This window comes from Oncorhynchus keta, chromosome 32, assembly GCF_023373465.1.
Source record: "Oncorhynchus keta strain PuntledgeMale-10-30-2019 chromosome 32, Oket_V2, whole genome shotgun sequence".
NCBI classification, from domain to species: domain Eukaryota; kingdom Metazoa; phylum Chordata; class Actinopteri; order Salmoniformes; family Salmonidae; genus Oncorhynchus; species Oncorhynchus keta.
Window position 1 is genome coordinate 21,999,932 of NC_068452.1, and position 19,295 is coordinate 22,019,226.

At 45.1% G+C, this 19,295-nt stretch overlaps 1 protein-coding gene across 1 annotated transcript in view; it reads right to left on the reverse strand.

The window, feature by feature from the left end:
• The window catches only part of LOC118365779 (contactin-associated protein 1-like), a 39,368-nt gene extending 20,633 nt beyond the window's left edge, over window positions 1-18,735 (reverse strand). The window contains exons 1-10 of the mRNA XM_052490903.1: window positions 18,145-18,735; window positions 12,012-12,113; window positions 11,488-11,681; window positions 10,817-10,970; window positions 10,335-10,538; window positions 9,520-9,704; window positions 9,053-9,202; window positions 8,544-8,805; window positions 8,184-8,333; window positions 7,564-7,738 (exon numbers count right to left, since the gene is read on the reverse strand). Coding sequence (XP_052346863.1) covers window positions 7,564-7,738; window positions 8,184-8,333; window positions 8,544-8,805; window positions 9,053-9,202; window positions 9,520-9,704; window positions 10,335-10,538; window positions 10,817-10,970; window positions 11,488-11,681; window positions 12,012-12,113; window positions 18,145-18,205 — 1,637 coding nt within the window. The 5' untranslated portion in view covers window positions 18,206-18,735. The remainder of the gene's footprint in view (window positions 1-7,563; window positions 7,739-8,183; window positions 8,334-8,543; window positions 8,806-9,052; window positions 9,203-9,519; window positions 9,705-10,334; window positions 10,539-10,816; window positions 10,971-11,487; window positions 11,682-12,011; window positions 12,114-18,144) is intronic.
• Window positions 18,736-19,295: the final 560 nt, after the last annotated feature.

The following is a 19,295-nucleotide window of genomic DNA, read 5'->3' on the forward strand; positions in this document are numbered from 1 at the left end:
GTTTGGACTGGTGTCCCTTAGTTCGGATAGTTTGGACTGGTTTCCTTAGTTCGGATAGTTTGGACTGGTTTCCTTAGTTCGGATAGTTTGGACTGGTGTCCCTTAGTTCGGAGAGTTTGGACTGGTGTCCCTTAGTTCGGATAGTTTGGACTGGTGTCCCTTAGTTCGGAGAGTTTGGACTGGCGTCCCTTAGTTTGGATAGTTTGAACTGGTGTCCCTTATTTCGGATAGTTTGGACTGGTGTCCCTTAGTTCGGAGAGTTTGGACTGGTGTCCCTTAGTTCGGATAGTTTGGACTGGTTTCCTTAGTTCGGATAGTTTGGACTGGCGTCCCTTAGTTCGGATAGTTTGAACTGGTTTCCTTAGTTCTGATAGTTTGGACTGGTGTCCCTTAGTTCGGATAGTTTGGACTGGTGTCCCTTAGTTCGGATTGTTTGGACTGGTGTCCCTTAGTTCGGAGAGTTTGGACTGGTGTCCCTTAGATCGGATAGTTTGGACTGGTTTCCTTAGTTCGGATAGTTTGGACTGGTTTCCTTAGTTTGGATAGTTTGAACTGGTGTTCCTTAGTTCGGATAGTTTGGACTGGTGTCCCTTAGTTCGGAGAGTTTGGACTGGTGTCCCTTAGTTCGGATAGTTTGGACTGGTGTCCCTTAGTTCGGAGAGTTTGGACTGGTGTCCCTTAGTTCGGATAGTTTGGACTGGTTTCCTTAGTTCGGATAGTTTGGACTGGTGTCCCTTAGTTCGGAGAGTTTGGACTGGTGTCCCTTAGTTCGGATAGTTTGGACTGGTGTCCCTTAGTTCGGATAGTTTGGACTGGTGTCCCTTAGTTCGGATAGTTTGGACTGGTGTCCCTTAGTTCGGATAGTTTGGACTGGTTTCCTTAGTTCGGATAGTTTGGACTGGTTTCCTTAGTTCGGATAGTTTGGACTGGTGTCCCTTAGTTCGGATAGTTTGGACTGGTGTCCCTTAGTTCGGATAGTTTGGACTGGTGTCCCTTAGTTCGGATAGTTTGGACTGGTTTGTTTAGTTCGGATAGTTTGGACTGGTTTCCTTAGTTCGGATAGTTTGGACTGGTTTCCTTAGTTCGGATAGTTTGGACTGGTGTCCCTTAGTTCGGATAGTTTGGACTGGTTTCCTTAGTTCGGATAGTTTGAACTGGTTTCCTTAGTTCGGATAGTTTGGACTGGTGTCCCTTAGTTCGGATAGTTTGGACTGGTTTCCTTAGTTCGGATAGTTTGGACTGGTGTCCCTTAGTTCGGATAGTTTGGACTGGTGTCCCTTAGTTCGGATAGTTTGGACTGGTTTCCTTAGTTCGGATAGTTTGGACTGGTTTCCTTAGTTCGGATAGTTTGGACTGGTTTCCTTAGTTCGGATAGTTTGGACTGGTGTCCCTTAGTTCGGATAGTTTGGACTGGTTTCCTTAGTTCGGATAGTTTGGACTGGTTTCCTTAGTTTGGATAGTTTGAACTGGTGTCCCTTAGTTCGGAGAGTTTGGACTGGTGTCCCTTAGTTCGGAGAGTTTGGACTGGTGTCCCTTAGTTCGGATAGTCTGGACTGGTGTCCCTTAGTTCTGAGAGTTTGGACTGGTGTCCCTTAGTTCGGATAGTTTGGACTGGTTTCCTTAGTTCGGATAGTTTGGACTGGTGTCCCTTAGTTCGGAGAATTTGGACTGGTGTCCCTTAGTTCGGATAGTTTGGACTGGTTTCCTTAGTTCAGATAGTTTAGACTGGTTTCCTTAGTTCGGATAGTTTGGACTGGTGTCCCTTAGATTCGGATAGTTTGGACTGGTTTCCTTAGTTCGGATAGTTTGGACTGGTTTCCTTAGTTCGGATAGTTTGGACTGGCGTCCCTTAGTTTGGATAGTTTGAACTGGTCTCCTTAGTTCGGAGAGTTTGGACTGGTGTCCCTTAGTTCGGATAGTTTGGACTGGTGTCCCTTAGTTCGGATAGTTTGGACTGGTGTCCCTTAGTTCGGATAGTTTGGACTGGTTTCCTTAGTTCGGATAGTTTGGACTGGTGTCCCTTAGTTCGGAGAGTTTGGACTGGTGTCCCTTAGTTCGGATAGTTTGGACTGGTGTCCCTTAGTTCGGATAGTTTGGACTGGTTTCCTTAGTTCGGATAGTTTGGACTGGTGTCCCTTAGTTCGGATAGTTTGGACTGGTGTCCCTTAGTTCGGATAGTTTGGACTGGTGTCCCTTAGTTCGGATAGTTTGGACTGGTGTCCCTTAGTTCGGAGAGTTTGGACTGGTGTCCCTTAGTTCGGATAGTTTGGACTGGTGTCCCTTAGTTCGATAGTTTGGACTGGTTTCCTTAGTTCGGATAGTTTTGACTGGTGTCCCTTAGTTCGGAGAGTTTGGACTGGTTTCCTTAGTTCAGATAGTTTAGACTGGTTTCCTTAGTTCGGATAGTTTGGACTGGTGTCCTTAGTTCGGATAGTTTGGACTGGTGTCCCTTAGATCGGATAGTTTGGACTGGTTTCCTTAGTTCGGATAGTTTGGACTGGTTTCCTTAGTTCGGATAGTTTGGACTGGCGTCCTTAGTTTGGATAGTTTGAACTGGTCTCCCTTAGTTCGGATAGTTTGGACTGGTTTCCTTAGTTCGGATAGTTTGGACTGGTGTCCCTTAGTTCGGATAGTTTGGACTGGTGTCCCTTAGTTCGGATAGTTTGGACTGGTTTCCTTAGTTCGGATAGTTTGGACTGGTGTCCCTTACTTCGGAGAGTTTGGACTGGTGTCCCTTAGTTCGGATAGTTTGGACTGGTGTCCCTTAGTTCGGAGAGTTTGGACTGGTGTCCCTTAGTTCGGATAGTTTGGACTGGTGTCCCTTAGTTCGGATAGTTTGGACTGGTTTCCTTAGTTCTGATAGTTTGGACTGGTGTCCCTTAGTTCGGATAGTTTGGACTGGTTTCCTTAGTTCGGATAGTTTGGACTGGTTTCCTTAGTTCGGATAGTTTGGACTGGTGTCCCTTAGTTCGGATAGTTTGGACTGGTTTCCTTAGTTTGGATAGTTTGGACTGGTGTCCCTTAGTTCGGATAGTTTGGACTGGTTTCCTTAGTTCGGATAGTTTGGACTGGTTTCCTTAGTTCTGATAGTTTGGACTGGTTTCCTTAGTTCGGATAGTTTGGACTGGTTTCCTTAGTTCGGATAGTTTGGACTGGTTTCCTTAGTTCGGATAGTTTGGACTGGTGTCCCTTAGTTCGGATAGTTTGGATTTGTGTGAATACTCTATCCGCACTAGGCCGCACACTAAACAATGCATCGTGGTTTGCTCAAAAAGGCTACTCTAGGTCCGATTAAATTCGTACCATGATGTGGTTCTTGAAGGTGAGAACGCAGTACTGACCAAACAGCTAAAGTCGGGCAGTATTATTGGTTGTTTGACTGCGAGCATTTGATGAAAAGCACACAGCATCATAACCTGAGATATTTGAAACATTCTGTGAATACCAGAGGATTTTCCGAGAGCATTCGATGCAGATTAGGGAAGACGGGGGGCTATAACGAGGATATACAGTAGGATACTGAATATAGGCTATTCACGTTGTAGTTAGAGAGGTTATTGCGCTGTTTCCTCCCGCATGTTGTTGGAAGACCAAAGAAAAAAATAATATGAATATTGGGGCACACAAGTGATGCTTGATGACAATCATAGATGGATTTAACGTGAGCATTTTTGTCCAGTAAATAAATGGCTTACATGGACACGTGGTTTTGGTTAGGAATTTTTGTTTGTTTGATATTTGGAAATGTGAAACCAACCGAACCAAATGGGGGAAAAATGCAATGTAACAAATAATCGAACTCTGATTCGAACTAGAGCTCAAAAACTACGTGTGAAAATACTCTGAAACACCAGGAAACCAGGAAGACTCTGAACCACCAAGGTTGACTGTGCCACAGACATAGTCATGCTGATGCCCTCGTGAAACAGAGCAGGCACCGAGAAGGTGTCATAAATCACAAAGCAGATGAATATGTAACATACTGACGTAAGCATGTGACAAGAATACATACTGGTACACAATGCGTTTTGAATACAATGGTCTTTGCACATGATTTTGGAGAGAAAATGGCCCTCCTCCCAAATCTTTTTCATATAAAAGGAGGGGAAAAGTGGAGGAGAAAGGATTGATTGTAGAAAACTGTGGACTGAAGTTTAGCGTTACGCGACATCACATTGACATTTTTCTAAAATGTTGATCTCGCAAACGTTTTGCAGTGAGAGAGGTTGCATGTGGCGTGGCCGTCAAAAAAAAAGTTATATCATATACCTAGGATATCATAACAAGGATCCTACTCTGGTGTAAATAATCCTCCCTGTCCAGGCAGACGCATTCAACTGAGCATAGCCCCTGTCATCCCCTGGAGGTGTCTGAGTGTTATAAGTCCCACGTCTGCCATGGGGGCTGAGATGAGAGGCCTTCTCAGAATGATTCATCTCTATAGCAATGAGCCTTGACTCTGTCTGTCACAATGGTCCATCAGGAATCAGGATGGAACATTCCAACACTATCTCTGCACTCCACTGATATTACAAGGCTGAGTATAGCGTTTATAATTCATCCAATCAGATTCATCATGGATACTGTATGTAACCTTTGCCCTTGTGCTACTACTGTCTAGCCCAGGCCTGGGCAAAGGCCAGACCGGGGGCCGTATGCAGCCCACGACCTGATTCAATACGGCCCGCGGAAACATGCTCAGATAACATAAAGAATTTGCGATAGTAAAATTTTGAAAAACATATTTGTTATTCAAATTAAAAGCTCAATGAATACTCGCCTTTGTGTAATGATTTAACTCCCACCGCTTGTGGGACATTTATTTCGAAGGCACGTATAAATAACAACTGCCAGAGGACAGACAGTGACTGACACACACGTCACAGTTACAAATAGTAGCTAGCTAGAAATTGAGCAAAAAAAAAATGTTTTTCAAAGATTTCAAAGAAACGGAAAGTAGACAATGAATGTAGGGTGTTCTAGCAAGAGTGGACATCGAAACATTTCTTATTGAGGTATCAGGGAAAACGGTGTGCTTAGTGTGCAAAGAGAGCATAGCTGTCTTGAAAGACTACAACTTGTCCCGACACTTCCAGACGAAGCATGCAGAGAAATTTAGGAATATGTCTTATGAGCAGAGGGCAAGTGAATCGAAAGAGTTGCTTTCTCAGTTGCAAAAGCGTCAAGGATTTTTCACAAGACTGCATTCATCGAACGACAGAATTGGGAGAGTGAGCTATGTACTGTACTGCTATGCAAAATTGCTCAACATAGCAAGCCATTCACTGAGGGCAAATTCATTCAAGAATGTTTAATTGACTCTGCAGCAATACTTTGCCCCGACAAGAAAGGGCCGTTTGAAAATGTTTCCCTGTCAAGACAAACAGTGACACGGCGTGTTGAGGACATCACAGAGAATATGAAAAACAGTTGAAAGACAAGGTAAAGGATTTCACATATTTCCCCTTGGCCCTGGATAAGAGCAGTGATGCATGTGATACGACGCTGTTGTTGATATTCTTACCAGGCTTAAGCCCAGACTTTGAAATTACAGATGAGCTTGCTTCAGTGCAGTCAACGAAGAGCACAACCACAAGGAAAGATTTATTGGAGGAAGTTAATACTGTAAGTGTGTGGAAAAGCTGGGACTGAGTTTTGAAAAGTTATCCAGTGTGACCACTGATGGGTGCCCAAACTTGACAGGGGAAAAAGACGTTGGCCTTTTGAAAAGGATACAAAATCAAGTAGCTGAGCTGAACCCAGATCAGAAAATGATTGCATTATTCATCGGGAGGTGCTCTGTAAATGTGTTCTGAAAATAAGCTGTGTTGTGGATACAGTCACTAAAGTGGTAAACTTCATAAGAGTAAAATCTTTAAACCCCAGGCAGTTTGTCGCACTGTTGGAAGAGACAGAGTCGGGTCATGCAGATCTCCCCTACCACACAAACGTGAGATGGCTGAGTTTGGGGAAGGTGTTTGAAAGGGTGTGTAACCTGAAGTCAGAAATGGCTGAATTTTTGCATATGAAAGGATAACGTGGATTTCCCTCAACTGCAAGTTAAAGAATGAATGGCTGATTTTGCCTTCACCGTGGACATCACGGCCCTCATGAATGAACTGAATTCCAAACTTCAAGGGAAGGGCCTTTTTTCACATCAGATGTACAGCCTATAAGGGCACAGGGTGAGACCCAGATGTAGACACAGGAGGCAGATGGTTTGAGTCTTTGATATTTATTACATCCGAAAGGGGTTGGCAAGAGAATGGTCGTGGACAGGCAAAAGGTCAAAACCAGTTCAGAGTACAGGAGGTAGAGTGTGGCAGGCAGGCTTAAGGTCAGGGCAGGTAGGTACAGAGCACAAGGAAACAGGCAAGGGTCAAAACCAGGAGGACCAGTAAACGAGAATAAAAGGAAGGCACATGGGAAACCCACACCAGTTGACTTCCACATACAAGATGAACTGGCACAGAGAGACAGGAAACACAGGGATATATACACCAGGGATAACAAGCGACACCTGGAGGGGGTGGAGACAATAACAAAGACAGGTGAACCTGATCAGGGTGTGACACAGCCTTGTCAAAGCCTTCAAGGGAAGATTACTCCTCCTGACCCGCCAAGTAGAAGCCAACAATCTCACCCACCTTCCGACACTACTAGTCTGTTCCCTATCAGATGACCAGCGGGAGAAGTATACATTACTGCTGCGTGCTTTGAACGGTGAGTTTCAAAGTTTTGGAAAATGACGTGGTTGGTTTCCTCTCCTTTCACCTTCAATGTGGATAACGCTCCCACTGACCTGCAACTTGAGCTTATCGGTCTTCAGTCTGATGCAGTGATTGGAGAACTATTCAAAACAATGTCACTGACGAGGTTCTATGCATCTCTTGATGAACAAAACTTTCCAAAGTTTAGGAGTCATGCTCAGAAGATGTTTGTACTGTTTGGGTCAACCTATGCATGTGAACAGACATTTTCAGTGATGAAATATAACAAGTCAAGGAACAGCTCATCTCTTACTGACTCCCACCTCTCAGCAATCATGCACATAGCGACGTCAGAAACGATACCCGATTTCACTGCTCTAGTCAATGCCCATCAGAGACTTCACTCCTCACACTGATTTGAGTAGTTCAAATGTAATGTTGAGCTCTCTGTCTTGGGTTTTTGTGCATAACCGTTAAAGAGTTCTGTCCGTGGTGCTGAATGCACAGTGTGCTTTTCCCTCCGTGTAGTTCATTGCCTGTTTTAATAAAGAAAATAGCTACCAAAAGGAGAACATGGATGTGATTTACTTCTGTGCATGTTAAAAAAGCAAAATAAGTAGCCTATTTGGACGTGATTTACAGTAGATATATCTGTCAATACAGTCATACACATGATGTATGATTCTGGCCCGCGATGGCAAAAATATATTCTGTTGCCCTCCATGGAAAATAATTTAAACAAACCATTTCACCATAGTATCTTAGTCTGTGCCCCTCCCTCTCTGCCAACCTCCTCCTCCGTATATATGTCTCTGATGCCCCCCCCGTCTGCTCTGTCACTGATGCCCCTTACCTGTCAGTGATACCACAGGTGCCCAACAACAGTTCAGCGTAGCGTCCCCAGCGTCGCTGCAGGATGATGTCGATGTCCACCGGCTCGTTGTCGATAAAGATCTGCTGCATGCAGCCGTGGAAGTGGTTCAGCTTGGTCTCACACTTCCTGATCGTGTTGTTAGTCTTCGGACACCCTGAGGACCAAAGCACAGTGGGAGGTGTGAAGATATGTTACCAATTGGGTTGTTATTTTGATAGTGAGAACATCAAAATGGTGGCTAGCGGTTAAGAGCGTTGGGCCAGTTCCAGAATGGTCACTGGTTCAAATCCCTAAGCTGACTAGGTGATAAATCTGCTGATGTGCCCTTGAGCAAGGCACTTAACCCTAATTGCTCCTGTAAGTCGCTCTGGAGAAGAGTGTCTGCTAAATGACAAAAATAAATATAAAACAAGTTATGTAGATGAACAGTGTTCTGGTATATAAGAGCAAAAGTAGTGCACTATAAAGGAAATTGGGTGCCATTTGGGACGTACCCCAGGTCTGGTCAACAGCTCACGTCCAGTGGTTGCTATTGTAATGTATGTTGATGTTGGGAACAGTAAAGTGAAGAGCCAAAACAGGTGTGGTGAACAGCTCACCTCCAAAGAAGTAGCGGTCCCCTGTGCGGACAGTGAAGGGGTTGGTGATTTTCAGCGGAGAGCCCTCCTCCTCATCTATGGTGATGGACAGTAGGTTGTCCCTGGCTGCTACGTCTACCGTGTGCCAGAAACCGTCATTCAAACGGTAACCTGAAAAGGAGAACAAACAGAAACAATATTAGAACATCTTTAGATGAAATGAATGAGCAATCGGTATGAATGCAATATAATACAGTATTCATTTGCCAGACCTGCCTCTTCCACCCTCTCAACAAATGTTCTGCCCATTATTTATCATTTGTAGAAGGGTAAGAATTTATTAACGAGGCAGGGTGAGTTCAGTTCCACATTTTGGCTCACCTGCTGCGAACTGTAGTTTCTTCTTGCCTGGCTGAAAGAGCGTGACATTGACCTGTCCCTCACTCAGGCCCAGCTCCAAGGCTCCCAGGTCGTCAGCGAAGCGTGTAAACATCAGCAGGCCTGTGTAGTCCCAGGAACGGAACTTAAACTTGACAAACATCCGAGGCTTCCTGAAGAACCCAGGCACCTGCAGGTAGTTGTTGGGCCCGGCGAAGGTCATGGGTTTCCACAGAATGTCACGGCACGCGTAGTGCATCTTTTTCTGGGGAAAAACAACACGAGGTACGAGGAGGAAATCATTGCATTTACAACAAACTACGAAGAAAGATTAGCAACCTCACTGTAGGTCACAGGTAACGTGTGTGTGTGTGTGTGTGTGTGTGTGTGTGTGTGTGTGTGTGTGTGTGTGTGTGTGTGTGTGTGTGTGTGTGTGTGTGTGTGTGTGTGTGTGTGTGTGAGTGGGTACACGAGTACGTGATGCAGAGGTGAAGTCTGATGAGAAGCTACACCTGCCGAGGGATGCGTATCTCAGGCACCTGGTCCTGGGCCATGTTGATGACATTGATCCCATTGATAAAGACGTTCTCCAGGCAGCCACGGAAGTTAGGAACCTCTGGGAGGTGGGGCACATTGGGCTCAATCACTCCGCCCACATACATCTAGGAGAGTACCAGCAGAGGAATGACTTGGATACATGTACCCTTATGATCAATGGAATATTATACTCAAAGGCACACATTTATTTGTAGATTTAGATCATGTGTATATCATCAAAGTACACCCTGAATGACTAGCAGGTGCCAGGTAAATAGTAGGCTGATCCCTGTCTATGACCATTGACCCCTTCAATCACCGCTTCATTCCTGTCATTATGGACCACTGTCACAAGCCTGACTCCAAACTCACTCATGTTCAACATGTCACTCATGTTCAACAACAAAAAACATGTCCAGACATGTCTAGTTCTATGACCAACCTGAGTGTCCAGGTCTATGTAGGTGAAATCTCCTTTGCTAATGGCCGTCTCAGTGTGAGCGTCCACTGTGAAGTTGACCTGTCGACCGTAGCGCTTGATGGTGACGTAATGCCAGTGCTGGTCATCTAGTATGTTGCCAACGGTCATTGTGGTCCGACCGTCCACCTGGTTGACCGTACTGCTTCCTTTGACAGGAGAACGGAAATGAATGACGTAAGAATTTGATAGGATGATGGGAGTACTGCTGGGTAAAACTCACTCAATAATCAAGCTCGCTTTAGTTCGCTACAATTCAAGCTATAGCTATACTGTAGGCCGTTTAGCAGATGCTTTCATCCAAAGCGACAGTTACGTGTGTATATATTTTTCTATAAATGTTTCCTTTTAGAGAAGGTGGAGCTGAAGTAATGGCTATACCAACCTGAGTTCTCCTCACAGATACAGAAGCCTAATGTCTGCTTCAGCAGTAATGGAGGATTGACAGGGATATTCACGCCGTGTTTTTCATCCAGTAAAGATAATTCAATCTAATCTAGGAAACTGAACCCCTAAACCATATCCCAGCCTATCAGATTCTATAATCACCCGACAACATGAATATTTATGTTCCGTTAAGCATTTCATTGTATCCTGTATCTTGTGTTTATGACAATAAACTGATTGAATTTCCTTTGACTTCCATTTGTTTCGATTTGATCCTTCACAGACCAACTGGTCAGAGTGCTTCTTTGCTGTCCTCCATCTATGGCATACAGCACTCTGACCAGTTTAGAGTCTCTGCCCAGCCGCACCCCACGCATTCCAGCGGATCCTACCTAGGCCAATGGTGAGGACGAGGCGTCCTTTCCTCAGCTCCAGGGACAAGATGTCTCCCTGGACTCCCTCACTGTGTAGCAGCAGCCCGTCCTGCTCCAGGGTCTTAAAGTTCACGGCAAAATGGTCCTGCAGGGTCCGGAACCTCTTCCCTGGGAACATGAAGGCCACCGAGTCGTCCCCGTTCATCTGCATCACGTAGGAGTCTGGCCGAGAGAGAAGGGGGAAGTGGTTAGATGTTAGAGGTCGAATGGCACATTTGTGATCCTATGAAGATTCAAATGGTTGAGAGGCTCAAAAGTGTTCCTGTGATATGGCGTAGATGGATGTTTGATAGGTACTGTTTGACGTTGGTGTCATTGAGTTGTTTGTTACTGACTGTCAACTGTGTTCGTTGCATGACTGTTGAATGTGCTATCGTGAGATTTCGAAGAAGACTCCTACAGCAAATTATAGTCACACTGGTTCTGAAAGATGTCCTCACCGTAAGCACAGCCAAACACCTCCAGCCTGACGCCAATCTTGCCTCCATTCTCTGTGTTCCACCCCAGGGGCAGGAGGCGGATGTGTTTGGCTGTGAAGGCATAGTGGAACACATTCCTCTTCACCTGGTGGTAGTTCCAGTTCCCAGGCATCGTCTGTGCACAGCAGAGGGAGAGAGAGATTATTTATATATATATACATATATATGAGAGAGAAGAAGAGTTATTCATTCACTAATAAACAGATGAAAAAGGATTCGTGTTGTCAGATTCTCTCACTGAGGGATAATGTGGTAATGTTGTCTCTAACTGTTACTTGGTGAACATCTAACATGAAATCAAACAACCCACTGGGAACACGCTGGTTGAATCAACGTTGTTTCCACGTAATTTCAATGAATTTCAATGACATTACGTTGAAACAACGTGGAATAGACATTGATTTGAAGTCTGTGCCCAGTGTGAACAGTGCCAAGGATTACATTTGAATGACAGTTTTTATTTTTTACCTGACAGACCCCAACCCAAATGGATAGTTCACTCAAATGTCATCATTTAATCATCTTCCTACCAGTCACTCTTAGCCTGTAGACAACTTTCAAGCTGAGAGCAAATAATAAATAATTGAGTAAATTATCCATTTAACCCCCCCCCCCCCCCCTCCCCTCCCTACCGAGTTCCCTCCTTTCATAACGTAAGGCGTCCAGGAGTCGGGGCGGTCACCATAGAGAAGGGTGTACTTGGTGACCCAGTCATAGGAATTGAAGGTGCCCTGGGTGGCGATGGCCTGGATGCGGTACTTCCTCTTCAGATCAATCTGCAGCCAGGGCTGTCTGTCCCGGGGGGACGGGGACCAGCCACTGCTCCCTGGAGGAGGAACGCAACACACCCACGTCATCAACCAGAACTCACACTGACTTCATTACACACACATAGATATAGGCAATATTCACACACTGGCCATGCACACACACACAGTTCTCATCACACTGAATACACACATACTGTAGATAATAGGCAATATTCACACACTGGCCATGCACACACACACAGTTCTCATCACACTGAATACACACATACTGTAGATAATAGGCAATATTCACAACATAAATCATCCAATCACATACACAACACCAAATAGTCTACATAAAGACATAAAACAACAAATTAATCAATGCAATGAAGTAGAAAACTAACCATACAATTTGGCAAAGTTGGCCGAGTACAAAAAGTTATATCTGGAAGAGGCCAAGAAGGAGTTGGCATAGAGCGAAGTTACCAAGGGATCAACACATTCATCTAGAACAAAAGATGAGAGAGAAGAGGCGGTTAAACACAGAGATTACAGTAATACTCAGACTACACAATACATCATTCTCCAAAACCGTTCAAATCACACGATAACAGCAGGGATTTCAGCTGAACAGAACCCAGCGTGGTTTAGTGGTGCCTCTCCTCACACAGATAAGGGACAGATGTTGGATTGCAACTAATTAGGCACTGCATAATCTGTCCTGTAGCTGGGTCACAAGCTATGAACATTCAACAAGTCTGATTTAGGGGGCAGGAAAATAAAAGCACAGACTAATTAGGCCTCTGTGTGGTGTGCACTAATAACCCTTCCACAATATGACCTCCCATCTGCACAGTGCACGGTGCAGTCATCTGTAATGCTACAGTGTAAACTGGCTCCTTAAGAACAGGTGGAGCCGTACTGATGAATCTAACCATCAATCCTCCCAGATAAAGATGCAGAGACCTAACTAATGTCTTTATTTCAGCAGTAATGGATGGTGGATTGAGTCAGGCATGAAACCAGAAGCCAGTAAGTATTTTTTGCACTGTGCCGGTGAGATGAATGATCGTTATCAAGAAGAGAACCTCCACCCGTCCCCTTTTTATTGAGCTAAAGAAATAAATGGAATATGCAGAGGGCTTTCAGCTTTGCAAACACATTTGGAAATGAACTGTGTGTGTGTGTGTGTGTGTGTGTGTGTGTGTGTGTGTGTGTGTGTGTGTGTGTGTGTGTGTGTGTGTGTGTGTGTGTGTGTGTGTGTGTGTGTGTGTGTGTGATCATCTGTTTTGCCTGAAATAGTATGCAGTTAATGATACTGACTGTCTCTCAGGGAGATAGCTGGTGTTATTCTACGGGTGCCTAGTGGACAGATAGCAGCAAAATAAATCAGAGATGTTCCCTCATCGTCTCATCAACCGTCTGTCTCATCCGCCATCCCCCCTCCTTGATAAATACCCTCAGCAATTAGGAATCACTATAATTCTGCCTAATCTTGTCATTGGCACAGATAAACCCACTATGTCCTCGCCACGGTCACTAGAAAACACTGCCTTATCTTCTGCAATGTCATAACATGTCTGTTACTACCTCCGCCCAGCTCAGAGTCATGTAGATAGAGGAATAGATGGACAAACAGGCTGAGAAGATGGAGAGAGAGAAAAAGCCAAGGGGGGAAAGAAAGAGAGCCCCAAATCTCACAGTTTAAAACCTGGGGAGCCCAGGGAGATGTTCGCAGGGAGACGTTCGCAGGATTAGTATTCAGGCTGCAGAGGGAGGGAGGGAAGGAAGATTGGAGGGAGGTGAGTGAGTGAGTGAGTGAGTGAGTGAGTGAGTGAGTGAGTGAGTGAGTGAGTGAGTGAGTGAGTGAGTGAGTGAGTGAGAGTATGGACTCATCTTTAGAACACCTCTTGAAGAGGGAGAAAATAAATGGAGACAGGAGCGCCGGAGCGGAAGAGCTCAAACAGGAACAACTATTAGGGGATAACCTCAGCTGAAGAATCAAACCTTATCTCTGTACTCTCCATACTACCCCACAGTATGTGAGACAGCATCATTGAACTGGTCAGGCAGAGAGGTCCTTGTCAAAACAGTCAGTACACTATGACACTCACTCTGAGCCTAAACACCTTCCATTTCATTTCCCACCGTCAAAAACAGCTCAATCTGTCACGGGACCGTGAATGCTGTCATCCAAGGACAAGTCCAATCCGGATGGAAAGAAATCAGCTGAGCCAGAGACATGTGCTGCCTTTGACCTTGAGTGTTATAGTATACTCTCTCTGTCTTGGTATCTGAGTCTGGACTGGGTGACCTTTCTGGCCATGTCCCCTGATCCTCTCCTGCAGACATTACAGACTGAGAACTCACTGTTAATGAAGTACGTCATGAAGTACAATACTCTGCTGCCTATAGTTTGTTCGTCAAGTCAATGATTCTTCAGCTAACTGAAGCCTATAACTAGCCCTACATTGTTGTTAATGTCCGTGGTGAGCAGTGTAGAGGGTTGTAGAGGGTGGAGAAGAACTACAGGTATTAAAGGCATAAGGAAAGCAGAGAGCCAATAGGACTGCTGGAGGTTAACTCAGGCCTTGCCACTCAACGCCCACCTCCTACTGATAGGATGCTCTTCTCTCTTCCTCTCCCCCCTCCATCTGACTCCAAACCACCCTCTTCTCTCTCCTCACATCACCTATCCCTCCATCTCACTCAGCACGCCTCTTCTCTCTCTCTCTCTCTCTCTCTCTCTCTCTCTCTCTCTCTCTCTCTCTCTCTCTCCTGAGCCAAAATCACGAGGGAGCGCCTTACCTAACACCTTCCCTCTCTCTTCTTCTCATTTGATCTCTTATCTCAAATACTTCTCAAGTGGGTGTCGCTGTGTCGCAGTTACTAAAAGACATACCCAGAGCTTATCCAGAACATTCCACCCCCCCTGCTCTCTTCCTCTTCTTCTCTCTCACTTTTTTCTCTCTCTCTCTCCTCTCTCCTCTCTCTCTCTCCTCTCTCTCTCTCTCTCTCCCTCTCCATCTCTTTCTCTCTCACCCCCTCTCGATCATGCAACTTCTCTCTCACGCTCTATCTCCCCCTTCTCTCTCTCTCTCCCTCTATCTGTCTCTCTCTCTCTCGCTCTCATAAATTGTATTTAAGGGCTTTATTGGCATGGGAAACATGTTAAAATTGCCATAGCAAGTGAAGTTGATAATAAACAAAAGTGAAATAAACGATACAAATTAACAGTAAACATTACACTCACAAAAGTTCCAAAAGACTAAAGACATGTCAAATGTCATATTATGTGCAAATATGTCAAGTACAAAAGGAAAAATAAATCAATTTAAAAATGGGTTGTATTTACAATGGTGTTTGTTCTTCACTGGTTGCCCTTTTCTTGTGGCAACAGGTCACAAATCTTGCTGCTGTGATGGCACACTGGTATTTCACCCAATAGATATAGAAGTTTACCAAAATTGGATTTGTTTTCAAATTCTTTGAGGTTCTGTGTAATCTGAGGGAAATACATGTCACTAATATGGTCATACATTTGGCAGGAGGATAGGAAGTGCATCTCAGTTTCCACCTCATTTTGTGGGCAATGTGGGCAATGTGCCTGTCGTTTCTTGAGAGCCAGGTCTGCCTACGCCAGCATTTCTCAATAGCAAGGCAATGCTCACGGAGTCTGTACATAGTCTTGTCTTGGCTTGACTCAGTTGGCCATAAGTGTAAAGAGCTGCTGCCTGCATATCAGAGATGCTGACGCATCAGTCTAGTGTTACTGTGGGATGGAGAGGCTGCAGGGGGCTGGGGCTGTCTGGACTGACACATTACAATTGCTGAGCATATTGAAACAGCCTCCTCCGGACACATCATGCAGTGGCCCATGATAAATGATGTACAGTGTGATGAATATCTCTGCTTTTCATGGATGATTGGGAGCCAAGAATCCTAATGTTAAATGTTAAATGCCAGAATGTTTTTGTATTGGGGTTGTGTGGCACACAGAGTGGAAGGCAGGCTGGTGCGTGTTCGAGTGCTGACTCTGAATTATTCATAGCCAAAGTCAGACCTCACAGTGGGGAGTATCTGCCTGGCGACACGGAGGATATGAAAGACATCAAAGCCCCAAAACCTCTCATATACAGGACCATCATCCCACAGCATTGTATATCTGTCTAAGAATAGAACCAAACAAAGTTTCCACACTGGTGCACCTCTATCCTCCATATCAATTCCCCTCACTCACTCACACACACTCACATACACACCACAACACACAACTAGTCTCTGTGAGGACTGGAGATGCATGGGCAGCACACCAAGACTGAACAACACACATCAGTGCACACACATACAAACAGATACATACACGTTTTCACAGTAATAAACACATACATGCACACACTCCACAGGATTCTGCTGAAGGGAGGACGGCTCATAATAATGGCAGGAACGGAGCACATGGAATGGAATCAAACACATGGAAATCATGTGGTATTTGATACCATTGCACTGATTCCGCTCCAGTCATTACCATCAGCCCGTTCTCCCGAATTAAGGTGCCACCAACCTCCTGTGACACACACACACACAGCAGGGCAGCTGCAAGGGCAGTAGCATAGTAGGAGTGCTTCAGCAATGCTGTGTGTTAGCCCCACCCCAGATGAGCATGTCCCGGGAATGGAGTCCCCATTTTAATCTGGCTCAGTTCCACTGTGTACCTCACATCCCATCCACAGCAGATGTAGAGTATATGCCTGGCTGCCTGCCTGACTCACAGCCTGAGTCGTGGGCACTGCCTCATATGCTTGCCAGCACCCAGATACACAGGCCGGCAGGCCAAACTACAGGGGGTAAATCACCACAACAACATCACAGTAAACCAGTCAGCTTCCAAACACCGTAGTGTGATACTACACCCCTAATAGCCAGTACTTACAACCAACTTCCCTCAACACTGAAGGCATACAGTAGTAACGCAATAGACCACAGAACAAAATGCCAAATACTCTACTGGTGTATACACATCTAGAAAAACTGACCAGTGTGGTTACCCCAACACACACATGGATTCTATAAAACCCCCCTGGTTACCCAAAATGGAATCCATGTGAGACCACAACAAAAAATAGACGTCGCACCACATGGCCATAACAAGTGTTCTCAACGTATTTACACAACCAAATGTACCATACATGGACATACAGTCCAACTCACCACAATATCACACCCAAATGCCCCAGATATTTAACTCCCACCTTAATAATCACTCTATCTGATAGTCCAGCAGCGCAGGATAGCCTGCCTTGTGTGATCCTCTTACACTAACACCGCCACAGCACCAAGAGGGCACTGGGGCACTAAGTATTCACTAGTAATCCCTAATAGAGCCTAGAGAGAGCAAAACAAACGACCTGCCCTGTTTACTGTACTATATACAGTGATATGAAGTGAAGTAACAATGTTTTTCAGAAGTTTAGACCTTTACACGGTACATCCAAATATCATGGTGTCAGGTGGTCCTAGCCCACCGTGCCCCCTCTCTCTCTCCCTCCACCCTACCCCCCTTTCCATTTCCCTCCCCCTCCACCCCATCTTCTTCTTTTTTGAACTGCTTGGTGAATCACCCTGCGGCCTTTAATTCATTCATGACCAATGCAGTTCAGATCTTCTGAGGTAATTGCTTCGACATTGATGCATAATGGAAAGAGACCCCACCAAGTTTTTCCCCCCACGTGCATCTCAAATCCATCTCCATATGACCTTGCATGTTATACCCTGCTGTACAACCACGCCAAAAAAATGACTAATAAAAAAACGATATACGTCATTGATCACGGAATTCCTATTAGGAATTTTTGCCGCGTCATGCGTGTTCCTACATGAAGGGGACGTTTTGCTCGCGGACAGGTGATGAGCACACACTCTGCGAAAGTACTGCAGTGGGGTGGTCCCGCACACGGCTCTAATCATTCCTTTCGCTTTTACAGATAATAAACCACATTTTCAGAGCCATCATTATCACAGGTTGGGATATTCTCTATGTCACCGTGGTTGGTAAATTGGCATGACCGTTACAGAGTGCTAGAGAGGTGGGCGGGAAATGAACCATGCGATGCAGAAACTTGCACGCTGGCGCGAGAAAGCACTGCAATGCAGAAAGCCCAGTACGAGACTGTAACCGCCGCGCGCTCTCAGCCCGCAGGAAACATGCCACTTGACTTTCATCAGAATTCAAAGCAAAAATATATAGAATATGCAACTGTGTAAAACATAACAGTCATCGTTAACCATTATACAATGTTTTGATGATTATTGGTCATTTTATATCAGATGTTCTGCCCTTCAAAGACTAGATGCACCTATTGCCCAGAGGTTTAAGCCACTTCTTTCTTGATTCACATTTTTTTTTACAATGAATCCCTTTTTATATCAATATTGTTATCGACATGCTGCATAGGCTATTTGATTAATCTGAAAGCAATAGGCTAACGAAGGACAAGACACTGACAGAAATGACCATTACTGTTTCACAAGACTTACGTGATGAGCATTCTTGAAAACCCCAAAATAAAAGGCTTATGCTCAATATTTTGCAAAACATCCTTTACAGAGGACACGCGTCTCCGCACATGCTATGTTAATTAGATCGTAGATTGTGTTCTCCTATCCACAGGGCACGGTAGCATCCTTTCACCCCCCTTTTCCCAACTTTAACTCGCGCAGTTCCAACTCCTCTTCCCGGGATCTCGGGTAGCCTCTGCCGGGGCGGGGACGCGCATCAGTTAGTGGTGCTGATGCTGCGTTTCACCGAGAGCGCGCACTGCTAGGCTATATTTGATGTAAATTGTTTTTAATAAAAGGTTACATATAGGGGACACATTTCCAAGTGATCATTGTGATCACTTTGTGGATGTGAAATACTGGCAACGCGTGCTTTGTCACTGTGACTACAGTGGATCCTCCAGAATTATGCGTAGTTTTGGTCCAGAGGAAGGAAGATAGGAAGGAAGGGGTGGGAGAGAAAAACTATTTTTTTTTTGTCCATCAAGCTACTTCTGACGCTATACGTTTGACTTTGTTGTCAACAGTTCCGCAAATATACATAGTCAGAAGCTTAGTAACCCAGGATTTATGCGATTCGTTTTACCGTCGTAGAATAAGGTTGTTCCTTAAACTCGTATACTGCTTTGGTTTGGCATCTCCCATATTCCATCAGTGAGCTTGGCATGCGGTACTTCTCACGGCCTCTCACTGGTCATAGGCGCACGGAGCCTATCAGAGAGCATCGTCAATTTGGTCAAAAGCCTCTTACTCCCCTGGGACCAGAAGTCTGACGACAATTCTGACATTTATAATGTCTGCCGTTGCTCCCTAATTATGTGGCCGAGAATGATACTGTGCTGTACAAGAGAGAGTAGCCTACAGTACCCTACACCACAACCAGTTATGTGAAGGACTGACCTTCACCTACAATAGGGCCCTGAATAGGTACCAACAAAATTACAAGAGACTGATCATGTGTGGCCCAGGTGAGTGACTGCCAGTTTGTGGCTGATGCTGAGACAGGCAAAGGCAGAGAGGATAGGGTGGGGGCAGGTTGGTAAGATTGACTGGGGGATTTATCTATGACATGGGTGGCACACTGGCCATGAACTAAAAAGGCTTTGGGATTAAGAAGTGGGTTTATGGGA